The sequence below is a fragment of the Cryptomeria japonica genome, chromosome 2 (genome assembly GCF_030272615.1).
Source record: "Cryptomeria japonica chromosome 2, Sugi_1.0, whole genome shotgun sequence".
Lineage (NCBI taxonomy): Eukaryota > Viridiplantae > Streptophyta > Pinopsida > Cupressales > Cupressaceae > Cryptomeria > Cryptomeria japonica.
The window spans coordinates 543871952-543896623 of NC_081406.1; the positions used below are offsets into that span (position 1 = coordinate 543871952).

A 24672-nucleotide genomic window follows, 5' to 3' on the forward strand; every position below is an offset into this window, starting at 1 on the left:
ACAAAAATTTACTTAGGAGAGCCTAATCGTGAACAAATGCAAGTTATGGTGGATGAATAAACCAGATGATCATGCATTTGAAGCTACCCAACCTTGACTCAAGTAAATAAAATGTTGCATATGCCATATTTTATTTTGTTTGAATGGTCTTTAGTTATAATAGAGAAAAATTGTGTTGTACATGGACCACGAGGGAAAAATAACATACATTCCTATAACTTTATGAGGGCATTTGTGGTACCATGCACATGATCATTGGCTCAAAAATTGAATGCTAATATTAGCTAGGTGTAAAAGATTGTGCAATTCAAATAGTATGCAAAGAGAACTTGTTGAGCAAGGAAGTCAATAGTGCTTGGAATAAAGGCAACTGTGGACTAAAGACTTTTTTTTTTGCAAATGAGGAATGGCATTACATTTTGGACCTCATCAAGAGCTGCTAAGAGCCACAAATGCATTTGACAACACAATATGGATGAAAGACTACATGATAAGACTTAATTGAGGTGAAATATATAAAATTAGGTAGAGCTATCTCTAAAAATCCATTAATTTCTATCAATGACACATAAAGGAGTTCACATAACCCAACATGTAATAGGGCTATTTTTGGATGTGGTGTTCACACATACAAACATCATCAGAGGGCAAACTATAACCAACACCACTTACAACTCCACTTTTCCGTTTATTTTTAGATGGAAATCTATGGGCATCTAGTTGGCCAAAGTGTGAGGTCAAGAGGTAACAACAAGGCCTGTGTGCACCATTTCAAGAAAATGAAAACACACAATACCTAAGTGATCATCATTTGAAGAAGAGACAACTATAGATGAATAGGAAAGTTATTAAGAGGAGGAAGAAGTTGAGGACGTGGAGTAGCCATGGACCCTTTTAAACCTACCAAAGTAGTTTTTGCAACAAATGATGAGGCTAATCATATTTAAGAATCACTAAACCTACTTGGGGTTCTTATAGGCACATTGCTCATTTCTTCATTAAGCCCCATGATGAAATGTACTGGATCTTGCTTACGAGGTAGAGCATCTAGAGAGTATCTAGGAAGGAACTAGTCAGTCAGCCATTGAGAAAAGTACATAACAACCACATGAATAGGTTGAAATTTCATCATCCATGTATTCAAAGTCTTATAGTGCATCATTCAAACAAGAAGAGTTGATCTATATACAAATTGCATTGCCAAATCCTAACAATCCATTACATACATCTTAACAATAATGTAGAGACAAGTTGATTTATTTATGGTTCCTTTTGTTAGTGCACCCATTTGACAAGAGTTCAACTTGTCTCTGCATTCCTCGAAATGCTTTGTTAGTACTTCACTAACATATTGCATCATGTCTTTTGACATATCAACTCTGAGGCCCTTGTATGATGGAACTTTGAAGCTAGGACTGACAACAAACAACATAAGTTGTTGATAACCAATTGGTAGATTGTGCAATGTTGAATGAGATGCTTGAATGGTACCAAAAATCGTCTATTGGGCTCTTAAAAGATGATTAGTTCTACGAATGGATAATACAGGGTGCAAAAAGCATTCATGTTGACCCCAACAATAATAGGTATTTTGGAAGAGCAAGATGGTGTAGAAGTATCAACATGCGTTTGTTATTGAATCTCTTCCTCATTTGAAGATCTCTCTCCACCATTGGTGTCCGTAGAGGACATTGTTGATGATCCAATAACAGTCTTTGCCTTTTCAACTTTAATTTCTTCAAAGAACTCATGAGGAAATAGGGCTTGGTGGGATACATAATTAGGAAAATTTCTACAACCGTTCATGTCATGCTTTGACAACTTTGTTAAATGCTATAAATTTTTTAATGCTTTGGCAACTTTGTTAAATGTTATTTAATAGTTAATGCCCCCACCATTTTCATTCTCACAAAGATTGCATTTTAAGCAATGTGAGATAGGCAAGGGTTTCAGAAGGCCATGCATTGCATTTCTCCCATAGCATTATCAACAAAAATCATAAAATAATATGTAGAAGCTTTTAGGTTTAGAAAAAAAAGGCCCAACCTAAAACCCTAAACTGAACTTCCAAAATTCTTAAAATGTTTGCTCTTAGTCTATCTTTATGTCTATACTTGTTATTTGCAAAAAACGTTTGTTGTGTAGTAGACAGTTTGTCAATGGTTGTTATTTGTCTCCTCGTGATTAAACCCTTAGGATGACAAGTCAATGGATTTTGAAAATGATTGAGAATATAAGTGTAGTGATAAGTGCTTTTTTGATGCAAGTTTTCTTTGATGATCTCTAGGTGTGACCTCTTATGGAAATTGCACTACAGTTAGGCCTTAATTACAACTCCAAGGGTGGTAAGCACAATGTTTTTGTGCTTTAAGTTGGCACACAATGACTAGTTGGAAGGATTGTTTCAGCCCTAAATGCACTTTTTAAAGCTGAAAATATAGTTATCATTTTTGTAAATTGCAAGAACTATCTAGGTCATCACACAGATTGTGGATATGATCTAAGGTAAAAAAAATTGAAACTGAGTATCATGATCAATCTTATTGAGTAAGTGCAAATGGAATTAGATGAGAATTGGATTATGCATTAGGCTTTAGTTAAAAACACACTACTTGTACCATTGTCATTGCGTAAGCAATAACTGTGTCAAAATGAGTTCAAAATAAAGGGGAAAGTGCAAGTTATGCAATTTTCAGTATTACAAACATAAAATACTTCAGGGTGAAAGTTGTAACTTAGTAAATTTTAAATTTTGAAGTCAAAATTAAATAAACCCCTAGTGTTAACCCTAAAATAAAAATTTACTTTAGCTTAGGACTTAGGTCTGATTAAAAAATGGGCTGATAGGATCTCATGTCCTATTTGACAATTTAATTTGTAACCTAATGGCTAAGGTTTGACCATGATGGAGTTTAACATTCTAGTTAAACCTGAACCATAACCACTCGGGTTTAAATTTGAAGTTAAATTTTCAAATTTATAATTTCAAAAATTTATATTTATCAACAAAGTTCTAATCTTTAAACCTAGACAAAAAAATTCCTTTTGGCCTTAATCCTTAACTTCTTTGTGCATTTGGGAGAGTTAACTCTGGATCCAAGATGATTCTTCCTATTCATCTAGCTCTGGTAATATTGTTTCTGTAGGGATATACTGAGCAATCACCTTCTTTAGACATGAAATATGAAAAATTGGATGTCTATTTGTTGCTGGCGGTAATTCAATCTTGTAGGTTACATTGCCAATTGTCTACTAAATTTGATATGGACCATAATATTTTGGTGACAACTTGTTATTCTTTGTTTTCTACTTTATGGGCATTTGCTTATAAGGTTGCAGTCTCAAGAAATTACCCACTTCATAACTCCTCTTTAGTGAGCTTGAATGACTCTAGAGACAACTATGTTTTTTGAAAATCTTCCTTTTCAATAATGCATGTATGCTGATTATCTTTTCTTCCTAATCATTATATTAGACACTTTCTCTCTTTCTATGTTGAATTTTTTTTACAGGTTGTTGATGGTACTGTCATCTCTGCTGACTATCTCTAGCAACAGTCTGGTCGCATTGCCTGAGTCCCCTTAGCCAAGTGCAGATTTGTTTCCACCAATTATGGGTTAGGACTGATGCTGAAACTCCTCTAGGCCATAAGATCTGTCATTTATGTTCTCTCCATGAATGGATGCTTAGGAACATTCTCTTCTTGGAGATAATATTGCTGTTTGTATAGAGGCTCAAGTGTAGATCCTTTATCCATTATCTAACATTCTTGTTGGGGACTTATAATGGCAGTAGTATGATCACATTCTAATTTCAGCTTAGTCCTACTGTAGCTGGTATCAAGTTCCCTTTGGACAGTTTAGTCTCAGAGACAGAATAAGATACGTCAACCTTGATGATTCTTTTTGTGCATTGCCACTAGGATGCATGAGTCATGGGCATATATTAGGCACGTTGAGTTCACTTAACACCATTGTGAGGGACAAGCCACTCCTTTCCTAAAGATCAGTCTTTCGGATAGACATATTTTATCAGTTTTCTCTCTAGCATTGGAGGTCTCTTGACCATGGATGTTAGGAGAAGTTCTAGGTGACTTGTTCATTCATTAGGGTTGTCCACTCATGTTCTCTTAGGTCTAGCTATTCTTCTACTGAGATTGTTAGATCCTACCTTGGCCCTTTTATAGTGATGAATGAGGATGCAGTTGTTTCTTCTTAGGCCCAGAATGTTAATGCAGACTAGTTTCTGGTCTGAACTCAAGTCGTTATGTACAGGTCAGGTCTCTGTTGGCTGCATTTTTCTTTGATTGATTTTCCTTTCACATGTTTAATTGTATTTTAGATTACATGCCTATATCTCTTCATCCTGTCTACGCCTATATTTTATGTTTGCAAAACTTTTCAGTGCTTAGATTTGTTTTATAACTCCTACTTGGGATGCTAACAGGTGACCTGTTTGTTATGGACATAAATATGATCTCTTTCTTCTTTCTTTCTGCTACACTTCCAAATTGATAAACATACAATAAAATTTCTGTGTTAATGGTATTCTTTCTGTACATATGTATTCAGTGGCATCTGGCATACATTGTTTGTTATCTGCTATCCTTGTTTGACCTGTGCTCTTCCATCTAGTAATTGTGTTATACTTATATCTACTGGCATTATTACAAGGCAAATCTCGTAGTGAATAATCCATGTTATTCAGTTATGTGCTGCAAACCAATAAAGCTGTACTATGTACATTGTAACAAGGGACTCAAATTCTAATATTTATTATTTAGTGATATGTCATTGCACATGGTTTTACGCTACTTTAAGAGTTTCTGTTTTTTGAATTTTAACACATTGATTATTCTGCTAAATTGGTGATTGTAGATGAAGGTTCAAAAGGAAATGCAGTTGTGCTTAATAAATTGGTTTTTTGTTCTTTTTCAGATCCAATCATTTTTAGCTGGAGTTCCTCGCATAATAATTGGTTTCAGGTATTGCTGTTTTCAAGTGTTGTTTCCTATGAAAGTTGTATGGCTTTATTGGTTTGTCTTTGGGTTTTGATCAGGAAAAAGATTCATAAATGCTTTGCAGTTAGTTTCCATTGTAAGGTGTATGTATAGAATTTTCATTCTAGCACTTAGAGATGCTTGAATATGTGTAGTTGAGTTTTCTGTGCTGGTTTAAAATTTCTCTTTGCAAATAGAGTTGTTGGATTTTAAAATTATTTTGTACAAGACTTGTTTTGGAGTAATATGGCTGTAGATAGGATTAAAATTTTACCAGTTTCATCTCAGTTTCCTTCTTCCATTATTTGTAAATTACAATTCTTATATTTTGCATTTCATATCTCTAATATGCCTGGCATATGACAGGTATGGAGTTTTGAGCTTTTCTTGTTACTTGCATATGTTATCCCTTAATTTATCTATCAGACAAATGAAAAGTAAGAGGATTATCTATCCTTTTTAGACACTGGAAGTAAATGTTATTTTCCATTTATTTACAAAAAAAAAGATTAAGGGGAAGGGAGATCTTCAAGAGATCAGCTGTTAAGTAAGTTTGAGGATCAAACAAAAGAATGCCAACTATTGTCAAAAACATATGGTACTTTAACATTGTGCATTCTTTACAGTAGGATATGTCTGGGCTTAAAATGCCAGAGAAGATACATCTGCAAAATTCTGTCATATTTTTCTAGAAAATGTAGCTGCAGGTAGAAGAGCCGTAAGATAGATGAAACATTCTATTCTGAGTAGGCATTGATGTTTGTGCACAGACTAGGAATAAGCACAGTTTAGCTGATTGTTTAAGGACATATTTATTTCTGCTTGTCTTGTGGTTGCATGTTTAGGTTTAACAGAAATTTCTTAGCCAGATCATTGCTGTGCTTGTGCCATTCATGGAGGAGGGGATACAAATATATTTACAGTGGGAGCCTTGCTAAAGAACTTTGTCCTGGTGTGTTATTATTATCTTTTCCAACACATGCTCTTTTGAGAGACAATGGCCCTAGACACTTTATGAGCTTGTCTTTTTTCTTTTTAAGATCTGTCAACTTATATCATGTTCCCTCCTACTGTCACTTGGCAGATCCAAATGGGCCAGATGGGAAATTTTATAATTTCTCGCATCAAATCATGTCTTGCTGTGTTTACTGGTGTCTTGTGAAATCGCTAATGACAGGGCCTCATAATGTTATCCATTCTCATGCAATTCTTCCGCGTGGATCATGCTGTGGTCATTAGAGGAGTGCTGTTTCTTGGAAATTGTTTTCTGCTTTTTGTGGTGCTGGAACCATGTGGAAACTGGAGGATATGGTACTAAAGATTGGGGAGCCAACACTAAGATAGAAGGCATGGAATAGCCCATCTGATGCACATTTCCCTGCATCCTTCCCACAAGTTGGATTCATGGGGTTTTATTGGATACCTGTTGAATATTTTAAAAATGAAGATGTTACCTTCAGCCCATCCTCACTAATGACTTTGGCAGCCATTTTTTGCTCTTGGTCTAAAAATTTATTTTAGTAGGTCCTAATGAATTTCCAATCAAATAGTGTGCATAGTGCGAATGCTTTCTACAAACATTTTTTGTTGGGTTGGGGTTTTGGGTGCAACTCTTATGTGAGCTGGAGCTTGCCTTAGGGCTTGAATGCTAGTAAATGTCTTCTTTCTTTCTCATTTACCACTTTTTCCATTCATCCTCTGTACAAAAATGATTATTTTCTCAAGATTTGTAGCACAACTTCCACCAGTATCAATGGCATATTTGGGCACACACTTATGATATAGGTTTTCTCACCGTTGAATAACTTTGGAGCCATTATAGATCTACTGGTATTTCAGAAAGACTGAAACCATAGTGGTAGTTGATTGTGGGAGGTCGCTCTGATTTCTGTCAAAAATTTATTGCAGGTTTGTTGAGCCCTTGTGTAATGTCGGGATGGGCCATTTGCCTTTGATACAAAATCCCTGAAGAAGTTCCAAAACCTTAGCAACATTGCTAGTTGCATGTCCTGCAAACTCATGATAAGTCATAGCCCTGATTTGTATGAACTTCTTTGATGCCTTCTAGTCATAGAATATGCTTGCTTTTTCTATCACAAATGCTCAAGGACATATGGGGTGCTTGTGCCTTAGTTACAATGTTAAATTTTTGTAGCATTTATTTAGTAGCTGCCAAAATCAATGTGATGTAAAGTCAAGAATAAACAGAAACAAAAATGGTAGATTGCATTACTCTGATAACCCAAGAGAGTGCTTGTATACATGTATTGCTTTGTCTTTTAGCATGTCAAATCACTTTCCTATTCACTTCCTAATTTGTCTGTTCATTTCATAACGTGTCTGTTTATCTTTCAATGTGTGTTGTAGATGTTTATTGCCTTGACTGCTCCCCCTCAATAAACACCTTGATTTCTGTAGTTTGCTCAATAGTTGGACTATGGATCAGCTTGATACCTTCAGCTTGGACGTTATCTTAGTTGTTCTGATGCTTGACATCCAAGATTTGTAACACTCTAGTTGTCGCACTTGAGAGATGTCAGCATAATTTTGAATTTGTCACATGCTGATGTCTTGATGTAAATGTGTTATCTATCTGAATTTACATGTTGCGTCTGATGCTGCAGTTTACTCTACTTTTGTGGATGACAATGCCACTGCAGCTTGGCTCCTGCTGTTCCAAAATACTTCTCCCTAACCAAAGTTGGGCACATATGCCAATGTTGACTTGTGATAATCAATAGAGCCTCTCCAGTCAAAATCTTTATAACCAGCAAGTCAAAATTGGTTGCCCTTAGTATACTCGGTTATACAGTTAAATGTACATGTAACCCCCTTGGTTGCTAGCAAATGTAAATACGGGGACCAGGCATAAACGTGAATAGAAGATTTTCGGATTTAGTAAAAAGCAATCATTAGATGTGTATAAGTGATCCAGACTATCAATAAGCTGCCTGTATACTGCTGCGTTGCATTTCCTCCCATCCATGCCCTAACATAATTTAAAATTTGTTGCAATTGTTGTTGCTTATATTTTTTAGTTTTCTATCTTGATTTCTTTAACAATTCCTTTGCAATTTGTTGTGAAGTTAATATGTCACAACTTGTTTGGTATATACTACATGTAAATGCTAGTGTTCCATAGAGTTTTGAGAATAGGAGGGCCAAGAGGAACATGGGCTCAAATTTTGGGATGGTAGGGGGACAGCGGCTATCAATGCAAATTGATATATATATTGTTAGATTTGGTAAAGGCACACAAAATAGATCTCCTTAGGAAGCAAAAAGCATTATGATATTAATTAATTACCTACGTAAACTTAATGTAAGGTCCAATAAATTACACCAAACACCCCTGTTCCAGTGCAAATGAGATAATAAGGAAATGAGTCTTGACAAGACAAGCCATATTAGGTACCCATGTACAATTTGAAAAAAACCCAATGTATATAGAGAGTGTACCCTACAAAAGAAATGGAAGAGGAAGAGAGGAGGATTGCATAGAACCACTATAAGTGGTAGTGTATTGCACCTTGTTGTGCGTATTGCACACACACCCCGTCAATTGACAGGGGACCCCCCCCTAAATTTTGTCTGCTTGTGTGGGAGAAATAAGACCAAGTCTTGTGAAATTCGCCAGTAATGGGTAATTTGCAAAGTTTTTTTTAAAGGTTTGCAAACTGGCTAAAAGGTCCGAAATTGGCAAAAGGCCTAAAAGGGCCGAAATTTGGACCTTTAAGTGAAAATGTGAAAAAGTGAAAGTTGGCAAAATGCCCCAAAGGTCCGAAATTCGGACCTTTAAGTGAAAATGTGAAAAAAGTGAAAGTTGGCAAAATGCCCCAAAGGGCTGAAATTTGGACCTTTAAGTGAAAATGTGAAAAAGTGAAAGTTGGCAAAATGCCCCAAAGGGCCAAAATTCGAACCTTTAAGTGAAAATGTGAAAAAGTGAAAGTTGGCAAAATGCCTCAAAGGGCCGAAATTTGGACCTTTAAGTGAAAATGTGAGAAAAAGTAAAGTTGGCAAAATGCCCCAAAGGGCCGAAATTCGGACCTTTAAGTGAAAATGTCAAAGTTTTTAAAGTTTGCACAAGTGCCCAAAATCCCGAAATTCACCATAACGGAGTGAAAATGTCAAAGTTTTTAAAACTTTTCGAACGCCCCTCTTGCTCGAAATTGCCAGGAACAACTAAATTCGTGGAAGGAGTAAAAGCGTTAAAACTTGGGAAATTTTCAAATGACCCTCTAGGCGTTAAATTTAATGTTTGTTAAATTAATTTTAATTTTTCAAATTAATTTATTAAAATGGGATTAATGGTTTGCAGGTCGCAGGACGCAGGACGCCATCGCAGAGAACCAGGCGAAGGCCTAAAAAATGCAAATCGAAGAGGGATCGCAACCAAGGCCAAACGCTGGAAGCTGGAGGAGAAAGATGCAATGCAGGATCAAAGCGATGAAGCATTGGGAAGCGCGCCACCCGGGAAACAAGTTAAAATTCACCACCAAAGACCGAAGAACACTCTGAATGCAACAATCATGCATTCTTAGGAAAAGTACACAGCTGGATTTAATTCCAGGAATTCAATTTCTAAAAAGCTGAAATTGTTTTATTGTAAAACTGCTTGTAGGTCCCACTCAGATATTTTGAAAGAAAGGGGAAACAAGTCAGTTGTGGACAGTTATGTCCAACTACCGGATAGACTCAAATTGAAGCCAAATAGTGGTAGGTAGTTGAAATTGTGGTTGAATGGATGAGTGAGAATTTAATGGGCATGGGTTAGGGCTGCTAGTTTCTAGAAGGCAGATCAGGACCCTTGGATGCAGTTAATCCTAGCCTTTGGTTCGTATTGTAAAATCTATAAAAGGCAGAGGCCTTTATTTTGTAAAGGGTTAGATAGTTAGAGATTTTTGTTAAATAGTTAGACTTTGGTTAGAGAGTTAGAATAGGTTAGATTTTAAGCAGTAGCATAGAGATGCTGCAGAAATTGTTGTAATAGGCAGCTGAAATCAATATATAGACATTGATTTGGTGTTTATTGTCTTGTTTTCATCCTGTTTGCATGGTTTCTCTCAGCATTTTAGATAGATCTTTCTATTTTGGGTGTGCAGGTATTTGATAGATTTAGGCTCATACCATTGAGGATATACTAATTGTGTATCCTTTTGTATGGTTAACCTGAGCCTTTAATTGTGCTTAGTTCAATTGCAGGTGTTCGTCTGAGCTGCGCCAGAATTGGGTGCTTAGCCGTGCATCTTCAGTCTGAAAATCTTCCAAGTCCCTTTGAATATTGCACCGTTCTTGCAAGGTTGTGAGCTATTCTGGCCAAGCAGGAATTGGTTATGTTGAATCCGTCTACCCGCATACCCGTTTTGTTAGTTTTAGATCTCCTAACCCTTTCCTTTTGCTCTTTATTACGTAATTCGAGAATCACAACAGACCAGCTTGTTGCAAATCGTAAGTCCCCTTGTGCTCCCAACAAATCACATCGACCACTGAGTAATCTCATAGTCAAGACCTGACAATCAAAACCTTGAGGTCGTCCCCTTTGATCAAACAAAAAACAGCATTAGGGATTTCCTTATCTCAAGGGAGGATAGGATACTCAGCGAGTACATTCTATTCTGCGTTGGCCGGATGAAGTCACAAGTTCAGCGATTTTAGACACGTCAACACACCCCAAGAAGAGCTTGAAGATGAACATATGTGCTCTTTGTAAAATGTTTGGTAAATATATCAGCAACCTTCTCTGATGTGGGACAATATTGAAGAGCTATGATTTTCTCTTGTATAAGATCTTGATGTAGTGCATATGGATCTCAATATGCTTAGTTTGTTGGTGATGAAAAAGATTGTTAGAGATTGCAATAGCACTCTAGTTATCACAGTAGATGATGGATGGTAGCAATAGTTGATGTCAAAATCAGTTAGGATGTGGTGAAGTCAAATAGCCTCTGCTCCGTGCTTTGCCTTTTATAGACGAAAGAGCAATGGCATGTTGCTGCTTGCTTGACTAACAAATATTTCTGAATCTAAGTTGAAAATTGTAGCCAGATGTGGACCTATGTTTCTCGGAATCACTAGATTGACTATCATTTGTATATCCTACCAAGTTTGTGTCTCAGCCTGCTCCATATGTTCCTTGTACTTAGCTAAATATATGCTTGGTGGCTCTCCAATGAAGCTTATTAGTTTCTTGCATAAAGCGAGCGACAATGCTGATAAGGAGGACATGTTGGGACATGTATGTGTGAGGTATATATGTCTCCCCACAAGTTGTTGATATAAAGTAGCATCAACAAGAGTAGTCGAACGAGTAGTCTCCAACTTGAATTTTGACAAACAAGGAGTCAGAGCGGGTTTATAAGCAGTCATCTAAAACCTTGAGCGAAGATCTACAACATATTTGAGTTGAGCAAGACTTATCCATGATAAGTCTGTTTGATTCAACCCCAAGAAAGTAATTGAGCAATCCCAAGTGAGCTATAGAGAACGTGTCATGTAGAGTACACTTTATGGAGTCAATGATGGGATGAATAACTCCTAGTGATAATCAAGTTGATGCATGACAACAAAAACAAAAGCTTATTATCCTTTCGCAAATGTAGATAGTAGGTTTGGAGTGACATCGGGTGAAACCAACAGAAAGAAGGAATCAGTCCATCTTGGCATACCACTCTTCATCTGCATCTATTATATCAGCTAGCGATAAGTAGTGACAATGGCTAGAGTTAGGTGGATGGAATTCATTTTGGTGATAGATGTAAAGCTCTTAGTGTAGTGCCATGTACTTGCGAGAATCCTTGTGCAACAAGTTATGCCTCATATTTGTCAAGTATTCCATTTACTGCATATTTGGTTTGGAAAATCCACTAGCATCAAACCATTTATATTCATTGAGGGAGAGGGACTTGTTGTGACCTTTTCACACATCACCCCATTGCAAATAGGGACCCCCTGTTTTTGCTTTTTAGGTTTTTGCCTTGCTGTCACAACTGCTAATCGTCAGTCTTTCTACAATGAGGAGTTAGATTCTTTTGGAGTGGTCATCCAAGCTAGTTAAGAAAGTCATCATCAGAACAGTGTTTAGATGCCATCAAAGCACTTAGAAGGCCCGAAGGACGAAGAATGCATTTGATTTGAGTCAATTAGGACAACTTTCTATTTTTGGAAAGTTTGCTTTTTTGCTTTTTCCTATTTTTAGGAATTTTTTGTTTCCTATTTTTTAGGGACACTTTCTTTTTTCTATTTTTGGAAAAGTCAAGTCAAGGGAGTGGGTTTCTTGTCTTCAGAATCGAAAAATGACTCCTAAGGTTGAAAATCATCAAAAATTCATCCAAGTGTTCAATGGCAGAAAAGTTTCTAAATGGAGATAGACATGTCTTAGGCCGGTTCAATGTTTGCCATAAATGGAGTTGGCCATGTCCAAGACATCATGAACTCCGCCTAGGCATAAAAGAAAATGTCCAAGATAGTTCCATGTCTGCCATGAGGAAAAGACAATGTCCAAGGCACAATGAACTTCGCCCAAGAATGTCCAAACAACCAGCAATTCCGCCTAGCACTTGGTGAGAATGGCTTAAGGAAGATGAAGTCCGCCTAGGCATAAAAGAGAGTGGCTTGCTAATGATGAACTTTGCCAAGGCCAAAATCAAGAAATGTCCAACAACGACAGAAGTCCGCCAAGAAATGGCTTAAGCCAAGCAAAGTCTGCCAAGGCTAAACTCAAGATTGTCCAAACTATGCTAAAGTCCTCTCATCTTCAAGAGGAAATGGCACAACCAACAAGAAGTCCGCTTTTGACACTTAGAACAATTTGCGTTAACATATGATCAAGTTCGCCTAGCAAGGAAAGGGAATGTCCAAAGCCACATGAACTCCATCTAGCACTTGGTCAAAATGGCATGGAAACTATGAAGTCCGCCAAGGTCAAATTACAAATGGCACAAGACACTCCAAGTTCGCCTTGACTTTTTGAAGAAAGTTATGGCTGGAAAAGGGAACAAGTTCACCAAACATGGCATCAAATACATGAACTCCGCCAAGAACATGGTCTAACCAAGTTTGGAAGTTAGAAAAGTTGTCCAACACATGATACTTTTCAAAAAAATTTTGCCCAACACTTAAATTTTTTTCTTGAACAAATGAATTTCAAAAAAACATTCCTTGCAAATACATGGACAAGATGAGGACAAGGTGTGAAGTGGTGCCAAGAAACAAGAATAGAAAATTTCTTTTGAAGGGATTGAGTTGCCATTTTGAGGAAGATGAGAATAGGACTAGGTTCGATGAATCTACCAAGAATGTAAAGATGCTAAAAAGGGCCGAACTTCTCAAATTTATATGAATTTGAACTTGTTATCTTCATTCCCATTCTTTCTCAAGTTCGAAAGTGAAAGAGCTCTCTGTCTCCCAAGTTCAAGGAAGGAAGATTTTCAAAGACAACAAGTGGATTTTTTTTTTAAGCATTGAAGGAAAGGAATTTCCAAAGTCCGACCCAAGTGTTTGGATTTGCGAGGAGGAAACAAAAAGATGGCGAAGTGTGGAGTTTTCCACAACAAAAGAGTCAAATTTTGACTAAGTGTTGGAAAGGAAATAGGAAGAATGAAGAAGAATAAAGAGGAAAAGTAAAGAAGAAATGAAAAAATCCTTGTCCAAGGATGGAGTCTGTCCTACTTCACACAAGCAAAATTCAAAATTGAAGGCAAATCCACAGGCAAAGTTCGTCCGAGCATAGAGATGGCCAAAATCTTGGCTAAAGTTGAAAGGTCCGCATGAAGGTGTTACAAAATGAAATTGAATAGCCAAAATTTGGTTGTATGGGAAATACTTCACAAAGAAAATTCCAATTTCCTCAATTGTGGCAAAAGCACAAAGGAATTCATCTCCAAATTCAAGGCACTTGAAAGAATTTCAAGGCATTAAGAAAGAAAAGTCCCCAGACTTGGTGAAAATATAGGAAATTTTTTTTGGGACTTCTTGGGGGATTTCATCTACAATGCCAAACCTATTGAACCAATCAGGGCAACTTCTTGAAGGATTTTATCTCGTGAGGAATTGAAGACAAGCTCCCAACCAGAATCAGATGGAGACGAGAAGTATTCCAAACAAGTTTCCATACTTAAACAATTTCTTGACACAAATTGGGGAATTCAGAGGAATAGCATCAGTCTAGTTCAAGCAGGAGGAATTTCAAAGCAATCATGAAAGAAAATGTAACTAACTTCAAGTACAGACATTTGCTCCTAGGGGAGACTTCCAGACCTCAAAGATTCAAATGCAAGTGAGAAAAAGAGATCAAAATCTTGAAAGGAATTTGAGATCAAAGCTAGGAAGAAGCAAGCGCAAAGGACATAGTTGTCGGCAAGGAAAGATATTCTAAGCCAAGTACATGGAAAAAAAACAAAGTGACCAAGGAGGACATCCAACACGCTGAGGTGGCGCTTCGTCATCTTCAAACCAATCAAATTGTTCCAAGTCAACATGTCCAAGTTCAATGAACTTGACTTATCCACGAAAGCTTCTAGATGGCACACGTCACAATGCAACAACTTTCTATTATATTATTGGTTTATATTTAGCAGAAGGACAAGTGTCCCCAAATGTAATTTTCTCATTGGTCAAGAGATAGTTAATTGCAGAAAACTCTAATTAAGGTTTTTCATTTTGTAATCTCGACTGTTGATTTGAATTCAATCTTGGCCCTTGAATTGTAATTGAAGAGCCTATAAATTGAGCTTGCCCCTCATTTGTAAAACATGGGAGCATGTTGCAAAACATGTTGAGATAAGCAAATTGTTGTTTATGATTGTCAAAGTAATAAGTAATGCATTGTTCAAATGGATGGTGATTACTTCTCTTATTTTGGAGTTTGCATGGTTTTTATCCCTCATCATAGTTTAAATTTTATTTCATGTATGTTAGACGAATGCAGGATCTGATAAGTATTGGTTTATGGTGAATCTTCCGCTCATACTTTTGATGAACAAATGATTTTTGTTCATTGTGTAAAGTTAGTCTGAGCAAGAAGGAAGGGACGAGGGACAAGTTCTTGTTCTTTGCTAGAAGGAAGGGACGAGGGCCACTTGCCTCCCGCTTTCCTTTGTCTTCGTTAGTTAAGTATCCCCCTCAAGTATCCCCTGAGGGGGATACTTTCCTCACTCAGTACTTCAAGAAAGCCCCTCTACGTTCATTGTTTTTCCTGACTATCTTGCCTCTGTAGTTCGGGCTTTCTTCCCCTGCGCCTTTATGGGCTCCGGGGGATACTTTCTGGATGCTTAACTTTTGTTTGGATGAATATTGTTCAATTTGATTGTAGTTATTCATGACGTGAAAATCATAAGCACATCCCTTGAAGATTGCACCCACTTTGTGTAGTTGTCCTAGCATGGCGAAGCAAAGCCTGGTTATTGGTTTCACCTAGTCAATACCGTCTCTTGAATTTTTAGGAATAGATTAGAACTTCTAAACCCTTATCTCCTTTTCAGTTTTCTTGAAGTCCATGATCCAAGATCCAAACGACAGAGCTTCATTGTCTAGACCTTCATTGTGAATTGAACGAGCCAAGCATAAGTCCCTTTGTGTATTACCAACATATCACAATGCCCATTGAGCTTATCCACATGTCAAGATCTGACAAAGGAAACCTTGGAATCGCCATATGGTCTTCTTGCAATCTTAGCATATGTGGTGATTTTGTTCAAGAGAGGATATAGTGTCTTTGGACATTTTATTTTGTGTTCGGTGGGTAATAAAACGCACATCAACATGACTAAATCCCACTTCTTGTTCTTGATCAAGGAAGTGTATTTTTTCGTCCATTGCTGAATCCAATTCAACAATACTTGCTACTTTTTGAAATAATTGTGGATTGGAAGCTTGGGCTAGGTATGCATGAGGCATATCTTGATACTGTGATTGGGTTCTCCTAGAATCCGATGGATCCCCGACTAATGCACATGTTGACTGTAAAGTTCGATGTGTTCTGTAATGCCTCTTTCTGGTATCTTTGTAAAATTTGTAATTTTTTGTATTTTCTGATAATATGCAATATTTGAATGCTTATGGAATGTTTACAACCACAAATAGACCCATATTAAACCACTGAACTTTAACACTTCATATGATATTTTTGTATTGAAGCCAAATGAAAATAAAAAATATAGATATCAAGAGCAGCTGGAAACTCTCTTAACAAATATTATTCAGAAAATCCAAATAAAATACTGTTGCACAAAATTAACAGCAGAACCATAAACTTTGTAATATCATTCATGATGGTAGGCTGCAAGAGCACTTACAAGTTCAGCAAATGATATTTGATACAAAGTATTGCCATACAGCCACTCATAGAAGAGAGTATGGCAACAACTTGAATGGAGGTCTCAATACTTATTGAAGATGTTATGGCTCCATCAAACTAGGTACAATGGACAGAAGATAGAGATATCCAATAGAATATAAGTGACACCTAAAAAACTCCTATTCATTGTAATAAAGTTGTGCCTCTGTTTGACTTAGTACGATGCCCAAAATAAATCAATACGTAACACTTATAGATGTATGGACCCACATCCAGTTATTATAATCAGAAAAAACTGGTACAGCTACAAAAATGTAGATTGGTATAAATCCGCAGAAGCTAACACTAGTAATGATATTGAAAATAAGATATGCTACTTAATATCAAATAGAATATATTATTTCGAGTAATTATTAAAAAAATTTCAACTAATTGGAAATCCCAATAACAAAACTGAAATTGGAGTCAACTGCAATCTTTCAGCACAACTATGATCCCTAAGTGGAACCACCTGAAATAGACAAGAGGATTCTCATCCTCAGATGTGTAGATATGAACAAAGATGCTCAAACTCTATAAAAGGGGTTGATAATAATAACAACTGCTAAACTCTTTTCTTCATGTTCACCTTTTTAACTTGAGTTTTCTTTTCCCACCTAATATTCCCTTCAAAAGTGTTAAAAAAGACACTAATAAAACATTTCATCAGGCCAACATTAATAAAATATTAATAATATGCAAGCTGTCCTTTTTACGATGTTATAAAGTAAACTTACTGTGACAACTTAAAATATTATAATTAAATTTTGCCCCTAATCTTATTTCTTAGCGAACGGGAAATAAAAAATAGGCTGTCTACCAAATATTTTAATTTTGAAAAGGGGACACTACAGGCCCAAAGTGGAAGAGTAGCTAGAGAGGTAGCATGCCTACGTGTTGGAGAGTCCAGGCTAGAGGGTGCAGATAGAGGATGAGGTTCCTCTATCTCAAAATTAGGTTCAATGTCTAGATGATAACCTTGTGTGGATGATGAATATGAAGTGTCAATAAGAGAGGGAATAGTTTCTTCAAACTGAACACTTGGAGAAATAATAACACCATGAGTATTAGGTTCTAGAAGCGTATACCCTTTGACCGCATCAAGATAACATACAAATATTGAAGGATATTTTTTCTTCACCATTTTGGCTTTTGCCAAAATTTGCGTGAAAATGCATGTTGTTTGCAAATGAACTCAATCAAACGCTACAAGCAAAAATTTGGTTACTGGACTAACAGTGTCCGATTTGGACAAAATGAAAGTCTATCCTAACTGATTTGACACTTTTGGTTGCATGGAACAACTTGTTTCTTCCTTGGAGGCCTCATACCATAGGTGATTTAAATAACATCTAATTTGCACCAATATAAAACTAGGAAAAAATTTGAATTATTATCCCAAATTTGAAATCAAATGCTATCTAATCTACCTTGCTTTGATACCATGTTAGATTTTATAAAGACATTTAAAATAAATCTCCCTAAGAACAAAACAATATTTTGTTGACATAAAATCCAATGAAGCATGGGCACACATTCGCCCCCCCCCAAAACCCTTGTGTTTCTGGGATGAGGACGTCTTCGGGACACAGGGACAGGGATGGGGTGTCCCCCGCTGTCCCACCACCTCCACCAGGGACATCTAGATGTCTTCGGGAGGTCTTGGGCACTTCTAGGAGTCTCTTGGCCATCTTGGGAACGCCTAGGAGTCTCCCATAGTTCCCACTTAGAAATTCGAACCCTAAGCAAAAGTGGTGGAAAGTTTGTGAAAATGGCATCCTTGTCTTCAAGCCAGTCTCATTCTCTTCATTAGATATATACAAGAAATATAACGTTCAAGTATAAGTCTTATACTTTAAGTTATATTTCATGTATATATTAGCAAGATGTTTGAGAGTGGTTTTAGATCTCTAGAAGTTATGCAGATTCTAGGATTTAGAAGACTTAAAAATTTTCAGATAGTCAAATTTTAGTAATCAACAACCTCCTATCAACATTCTCTCGCTCTCTCTATCTCACTCTTTGCTCTCTCCCCCAAGATCTAGACCAATCTCTACATCTCTTTGTCTCTCTTAACTAGGCCTCTACCAAGGGTGCTACCCTCAACCTCATTTTGGTGTTTCAATGAAACCCTCATCAAACTATCATCAAACTATAATTCTAAGCAAGTAATAAGCCAATGATGAATCATGATCGTAAATCATATTTTTGATCCTATAATTTGACAATTTCATTTGTCAAATTTTATTAAGTTTTCAAGAAATCTTACCATATAGTATTTGCAATTTTGCTATTTTACTAATTTGCCAAAGTTTTATTTGAAATATAATTCTTATACATGTTTTTATAACTAGTTTTTCAAGTACTATATGTGTATATCAGCAGCACCCACTTGCTGCCATACCCACGCCATCCCAAAACTTAGGCCCTTTGTCCCCGCATCCCCCCGTCCCCAACGGCCATGGAACACTGATAAAATCAAATGCAATTAAATGATAGATTTGCAACATTTGAATATTTGTATTCTATGGTATGTGAATCAAGGAAATATACTATAATATATAGACTCTAGGAATGTTGCACTAGTGTCATGCAACCTCATCTTAATGAGGGAAATGCGGCACCTAACTACTATCAATCAAAGGGATGGATGAGGAAAGGGTGGTCTATACTCACATAAATCAAGGAGATGACTTGCCCTTATTTCCTAATTTATGTAAGTATATAACATAAATTACCTAAGTAAAATTAATATAAGGTGCAATAAAATACTATACCAACATATATTTAGAAAACATGGGCCCAAAACAAAGTTTACTTTTTACCGTTTAAAACTAGAATGAAGCTTTGGGGCTAGATCCCCTTGTAGCATCAGGGGGTAGTGCCCCTCATGGGGGTTTGAGTGCAGTGTTTACAATGGGGTTGAGGGGTAGAGCCTTCCTACCAAGCCCAAATTAAGGCCTTTGAGACGAAACAATTTTTTTTGGTGTATGGCATTTTGCATAATTTAATCACTATGTTTTATTCTATACCAGTGTTCCACGAAAACACGTTTTCTTCTCCCAGGCCCAAGTCCCCCCGTCCCCGAAGCCCGTCCCCTCGTCTCCCCATCTCCAACGGCCGTGGAACACTATGATTTATCATATCTTATGCAAAAAGGTTATCATAGGAACATTTGGTTTGCTATTTAAAATGAACATAGTTGTAGTTGTTCATATTTTATGTAATGTTATTTTTATTTCATTTAGTTTTATTTATCTTGGATCTTGTTTAGAAGCGTTGCATAGTAGCGAACGTTAGGGAACTCGTAAGAGGGCACAGTGTCTGTATGTTTATCTTCCACTTGTGCATTCATAATGGTTAGTTATGTGATGAGTTTATAGATATGATGCATTATGTTTTAAAAAAAAACAAATTGCTATGTTATTTCAGTTAGTTAGTTGTTAGTCCTCTGGGGTTCCTTAGTGGGGCATCACAAATTTTGATTTGTGTCAAAGCTTTGAACAAACAAACAACATCATCACATGCAAAAAAGGTTGATCTTGGAAGAAAGAAGGAATATTTATATGGTATTGGAGGTAAAATAGACTATAAAAATAGGTGATACAGTTTTTGTTTACTTAAATGCATACGCTCTTATCTTTACTTTAATTAGGTGGTGTCCAAATATTTGTTAATTCAAATGTTATCAACACCTTGATATAAGTATATAGTGGATGAAGCAACAAGGGTGCGGTAACGGTGGATGTTATCAAGTTTTTATTAATGTTTGTGAGTTTCTGCTAACTATTGTAAGGAGTTTCCAAAAAAATAAAAAACAGAAAAGAAAATTAAAAAATAAATTTAAGAATGATGATATTATTTGCTTTAACTGCAAAGCCCTCATCATTTAGACCCAACAAATTCCTAGTGAATTGTTTGTGCTTTAAGTCATGCATTCACATGAGAGTAGTCGGTACGAACATTGAACCACTTAAACTCTACTTTAGGATTACATAAATACTAATTACATTAATACAATTCACAGCTTCCTCCTTATGGCATGTCCAAAATACAATAACAATATACATTTACATTGCTTTCCAATAATACATATCATATACTGATTCAATAACTGGATAATATGCATCATAAATAAAGAGGTACTAGAAAGAAGATGAGAAGATCCATCCAACGCACATGAACAAGCCCACTGGCCCCCAATGGAGGTTGGCAACAACCACTAAACCATGTGGAACCCTTAGGTCCACCCCACCGTGCTCAGGAGATAGACACAAGCCTGCAAACACACAAGCAAACAAGGTCTACTCACAAGCACAACACCAACATCCAAGGGAATACATGATATACACAAGGATAAGCAAGATGCATAACAAGGTTCCACCATAGACTTCTATATACAACCACATAGGTTAGGGTTCTAGGGTACAAGTAGGAAAGAGTGTCATCACATAGCCTCAACATGGGTTATCCTAGTAGCCACTCTATGCCCCGACCCCCATTTGACAGCTCATGCGGAACCGAACAATCCTTTCATGAAGACAAGGAGCTTTGATCATGCTGGATAAATGCTCTTAGGACGGCCAGGCCTTCCCAATCCCATCCTTAGTCTGTATGAGCACTCAAGGGCATGGGTGGGGCACCATATTATCTTGTTTAATTTGTTTCCTCCCTCAGTTCATTTATTAGGTTATCACTTGATTAAGAAACTCACAATGGGTTATCCTGGCAGCCTCTTTAGGGCCCCGACCCCTATTGAGAGCCACTCTCCCTAAATTGCACTTAGACACCTCTACCCTAGGGTTCAATCCAATGAAAGATATGCATCAATAGCATAGATATTTCAAATGAAGCATACATGAATCCATAATTTAAAAACTGAATCATAATCATACACCAAGGCTTCTCTAGACATTAGCTATTAGGGCTTCGTCAAGGAAACCATTCTCTATGCAACAACAAAATTCTTTCACATCCAAGCATAGGGAAGAACATGTAAACATGAACCAATCCAATTCATGTCATACAGACCCCAAAATACAGAATCAATAGGGTACATGACCAACCTAGGCCTCTGGATCACTTCGGGGAACCCTAACGGAGCAAATTGGGCCAAACAAAGGCAAATCTCAGCCCCTGCGCATTTGACCCGAGTCTTGCACAGTTGAAGGCTCAGGCTGCATAGTTGTGGGCCCAAGTTGCACAGTTGGGAGCCCCGACTGTGCAATTGAACATTGTACCTGCGCATTTGTCCTTGAACCTGTGCAGTTGTAGAAGGGGGACTAAGGACTCACAAGCAGGCATCGATTGGGCCCCGAAAGAAAAATCAGGCAAAGAAATATTTCAGGGGTGCCTGTTTCCCTTCTAGAAAACTCTTCAATTTGATCCCAAGACTCAGAAATTGAAAATAAGATTTGAAACCCTAAAAACGGCCCCAAAAAGCACAAGGAAAAAGATAGTATTTCAATGTAAATCTTAATGTTTACAACCAGAATTTAAAACCATTTCTAGAATGCAATGAAAGGTACTGGTTCACAACATTTTCCATTTCAAATGCAAATAACTAATAATCAAACAAAGAGTGTAATGAACCCTACCTCAAATCCTACGAAAACAAGGAGAAAGAAGGAGAAGTTTGCACAATAGCACTCCCACGAACAGCAGAAAATTCAAACCAGCAAATAAACAACTTGCAGCAAGCAAAAACTCCAACCAATCCTCAATCCACCACACAAAATCAATCTTTTACTAGCTTCTTAAGGCACTTAAGCAGCTGATATGCTTTTATTTGGTTCAGAGTTGAGTGACAATAGTCCCTTTCTCTAATTCATGATTCGCTGGCAAGATTTGCCCAATAGTTTTTAAGTGAGTTACATGCGAATAAAGCCTCTTCGGTCAAATGAGGACCTAGCTTCAAATGCCTTGAAATTGTAAATAGAAATTTCTTTGTTGATATTTCTTGCATCTTTGTTTGATTTAGAGAAGCAATGACCTATTGTGGTAGGCCATTGAACTACCTAGATTTGAAAATGGAATACACAATGCCAACTGGCTATTTAATCCTGACAAACCAATCTTGCTATTTGGGCATCATCGAAGGCCTTTCACTATAACCTGGAACACTTGTATACATGAATGCTAGAAACTGAATTAAACGATCCCCATATTCATAGGTAACTGTTCTAACCTCATATGATAGTCATTCTTCATTTGGTGTGTCTGTGCTCATGATAAAATTCTCTATAAATGCATGATATATGTCCTATAATGAATTAGAGAGTTCTCATATTGTAGCTGAGCTAGTTTCTCATAAATAAGATTTGCGGGCCTCTATTCTTCTACCTTGTTTGACCTTGAGAATGTCTTAATATTCACCAAATTGTGGACCACATATGAGATTATCTAGAACTCATGTGTATGTGCAGCCATGTACAAGTGTTGATGAATATAGAATGGAAATTGGAAGAGGTGTAAAGTTAGCCAAAATAGTTATATTTACACTCTTAGTGGCATGTGTGCTACTCTGTGTGTCCTCCAGCGAAAACTGCAAGAAATTTTTTCTTCCACGCATGCAAACATGATTATTCTTTGCTAGATGAATGGAGATGAAATTTCTTAGAGGCTTTGATATATTCGACACTCGGTGGAGAGATAGATGTTAGAAAATACTTTTACAAAGCAGCATGTCAGCGTATTGTTGTGACAGAGATTTCTTTATTTATTAATTCTTGTTTTGAAGTGTTTGAGTGTCAAAGGTATGCTGGTGCATGCCTTGACACTATGGTATGCATTTTTGTCAAACTATACCAATAGTGTGGCAGCATTCACTAGGCCTTTTGAGTATCTTTTTTTATTGTTCATTTTTTTGATTTGGTCTTATTTAAGTGAGATTGGTGCATAAATGCATACTCATGCCGCTTTGTTTATATTTATAATGCCACTTTGTACAGAAATGTGCTTTTAAGCCAAAATGCTTCTCTTATCTTCTCTTTACACCTTTCCTTCCATGTCAAGCACATCGGGAGAGAAAATTCTATACATCTATAGTATTTGATCACTTTCTCTGAAATATGATTGCACTAATATGTTCAGCCATGAAAACAACATATCTCCATACTTTTTTGTCAAAATTGGACAAAGTTAAAAATTTGTCGCTTGGCATGTTGTTATAGTTTTTTTACACTTTTGTACATTTGGTACAAAGTGCCACTCACAGATACCAACATGCCTCTCTTTACCCTTCACACATTTGCAACTTGGAGCCCCCAAACTTCACTAGTTGGTTCTTGCTTTTTTCATTTTTGGCTTGTTGAAGTTCTTGTATTTTGACATTATTGACAATATTTTGCAATAGTTAAGCATTCCTAGACATGCCTAGGCACAAAACCAATATGAACGACACTCAAAACGAGTGAAATGGTTTTCAAAAACATTAATGATGGTGGTGAATGTAGTGATTTTGATAGGGTTACAACCATGACAATCTTGGACGATGCAAAGAGATATTAAATCCTAGTAGTACCCGATTTCGTTCCTCTAGCCATAGGTGGATATTCTTTTGCAAATGTTGATGCTAGTGGCATATCCTACACCTAAAATGTTTTAATGGTCTAATGATTGCAGCTATAGAATACTAACATGTTCTAGGACTCTTCTATGTGGAGGAGATTTTCTCGAGTCTAGATTCATGGAGAGTTGTGTAGAGTTTAGCACTCCTCGATGAAGTGTTATATGAAAGCATAGTTTGAAAACTCAAGACTTGGCAACTCACAATTTCAACTTGGACTTGGGTCTTGGCAAAAACATGTAAAAAGACATAATTATACACAAAAACAAAACGAATTCACTTAGAGAATACATAAGTCTATTTTGATCACCAGTTTGTCATAATTCTAATATTACATGTCATATGATTTTAAAATCAATTAAAGACATATCTTTGTGGAGTCTTGAAACAATGGTATCAAGGGCCTTGATTTGGGGACATGGGAATAGTGATAGATGAGGGTCTAGGGGTAGTGCTCCTTGTAGGGATTTGGGGAAGTGATCTTGGCATGTTCCTTGTAGCAGTATAGGGTGTGGTTGAGGAGTAGAGCCCCCGCCACCAAGACTAGTTAAGACATTCGAGACCATAGAGACCATGCCAAAAACCATCTTATATAAATTCATCATTATATTTTCAACTTATCTCTAACACACAATCCTCAATATTTCTAACCAAATCTTGATTCTAACAATTAAATGGCCACTCCTGTAATGTCCCCTTCCTAAGCATTGATAGCTTGTTGATTGCTAGCCTATTAGTGGGTTCCCATAGGCTAATGAGTTAGGATTAGGGAAC

At 36.8% G+C, this 24672-nt stretch overlaps 1 protein-coding gene across 2 annotated transcripts in view; it reads left to right on the forward strand.

The window, feature by feature from the left end:
* LOC131052321 (NAD-capped RNA hydrolase DXO1) overlaps positions 1–24672 on the forward strand; it is a 222787-nt gene that overhangs the window by 119323 nt on the left and 78792 nt on the right. For both annotated transcript variants that reach the window (XM_057986955.2, XM_057986954.2), the window contains exon 10: positions 4938–4984. In XM_057986955.2, the coding sequence (XP_057842938.2) occupies positions 4938–4984 (47 nt within the window). The remainder of the gene's footprint in view (positions 1–4937; positions 4985–24672) is intronic.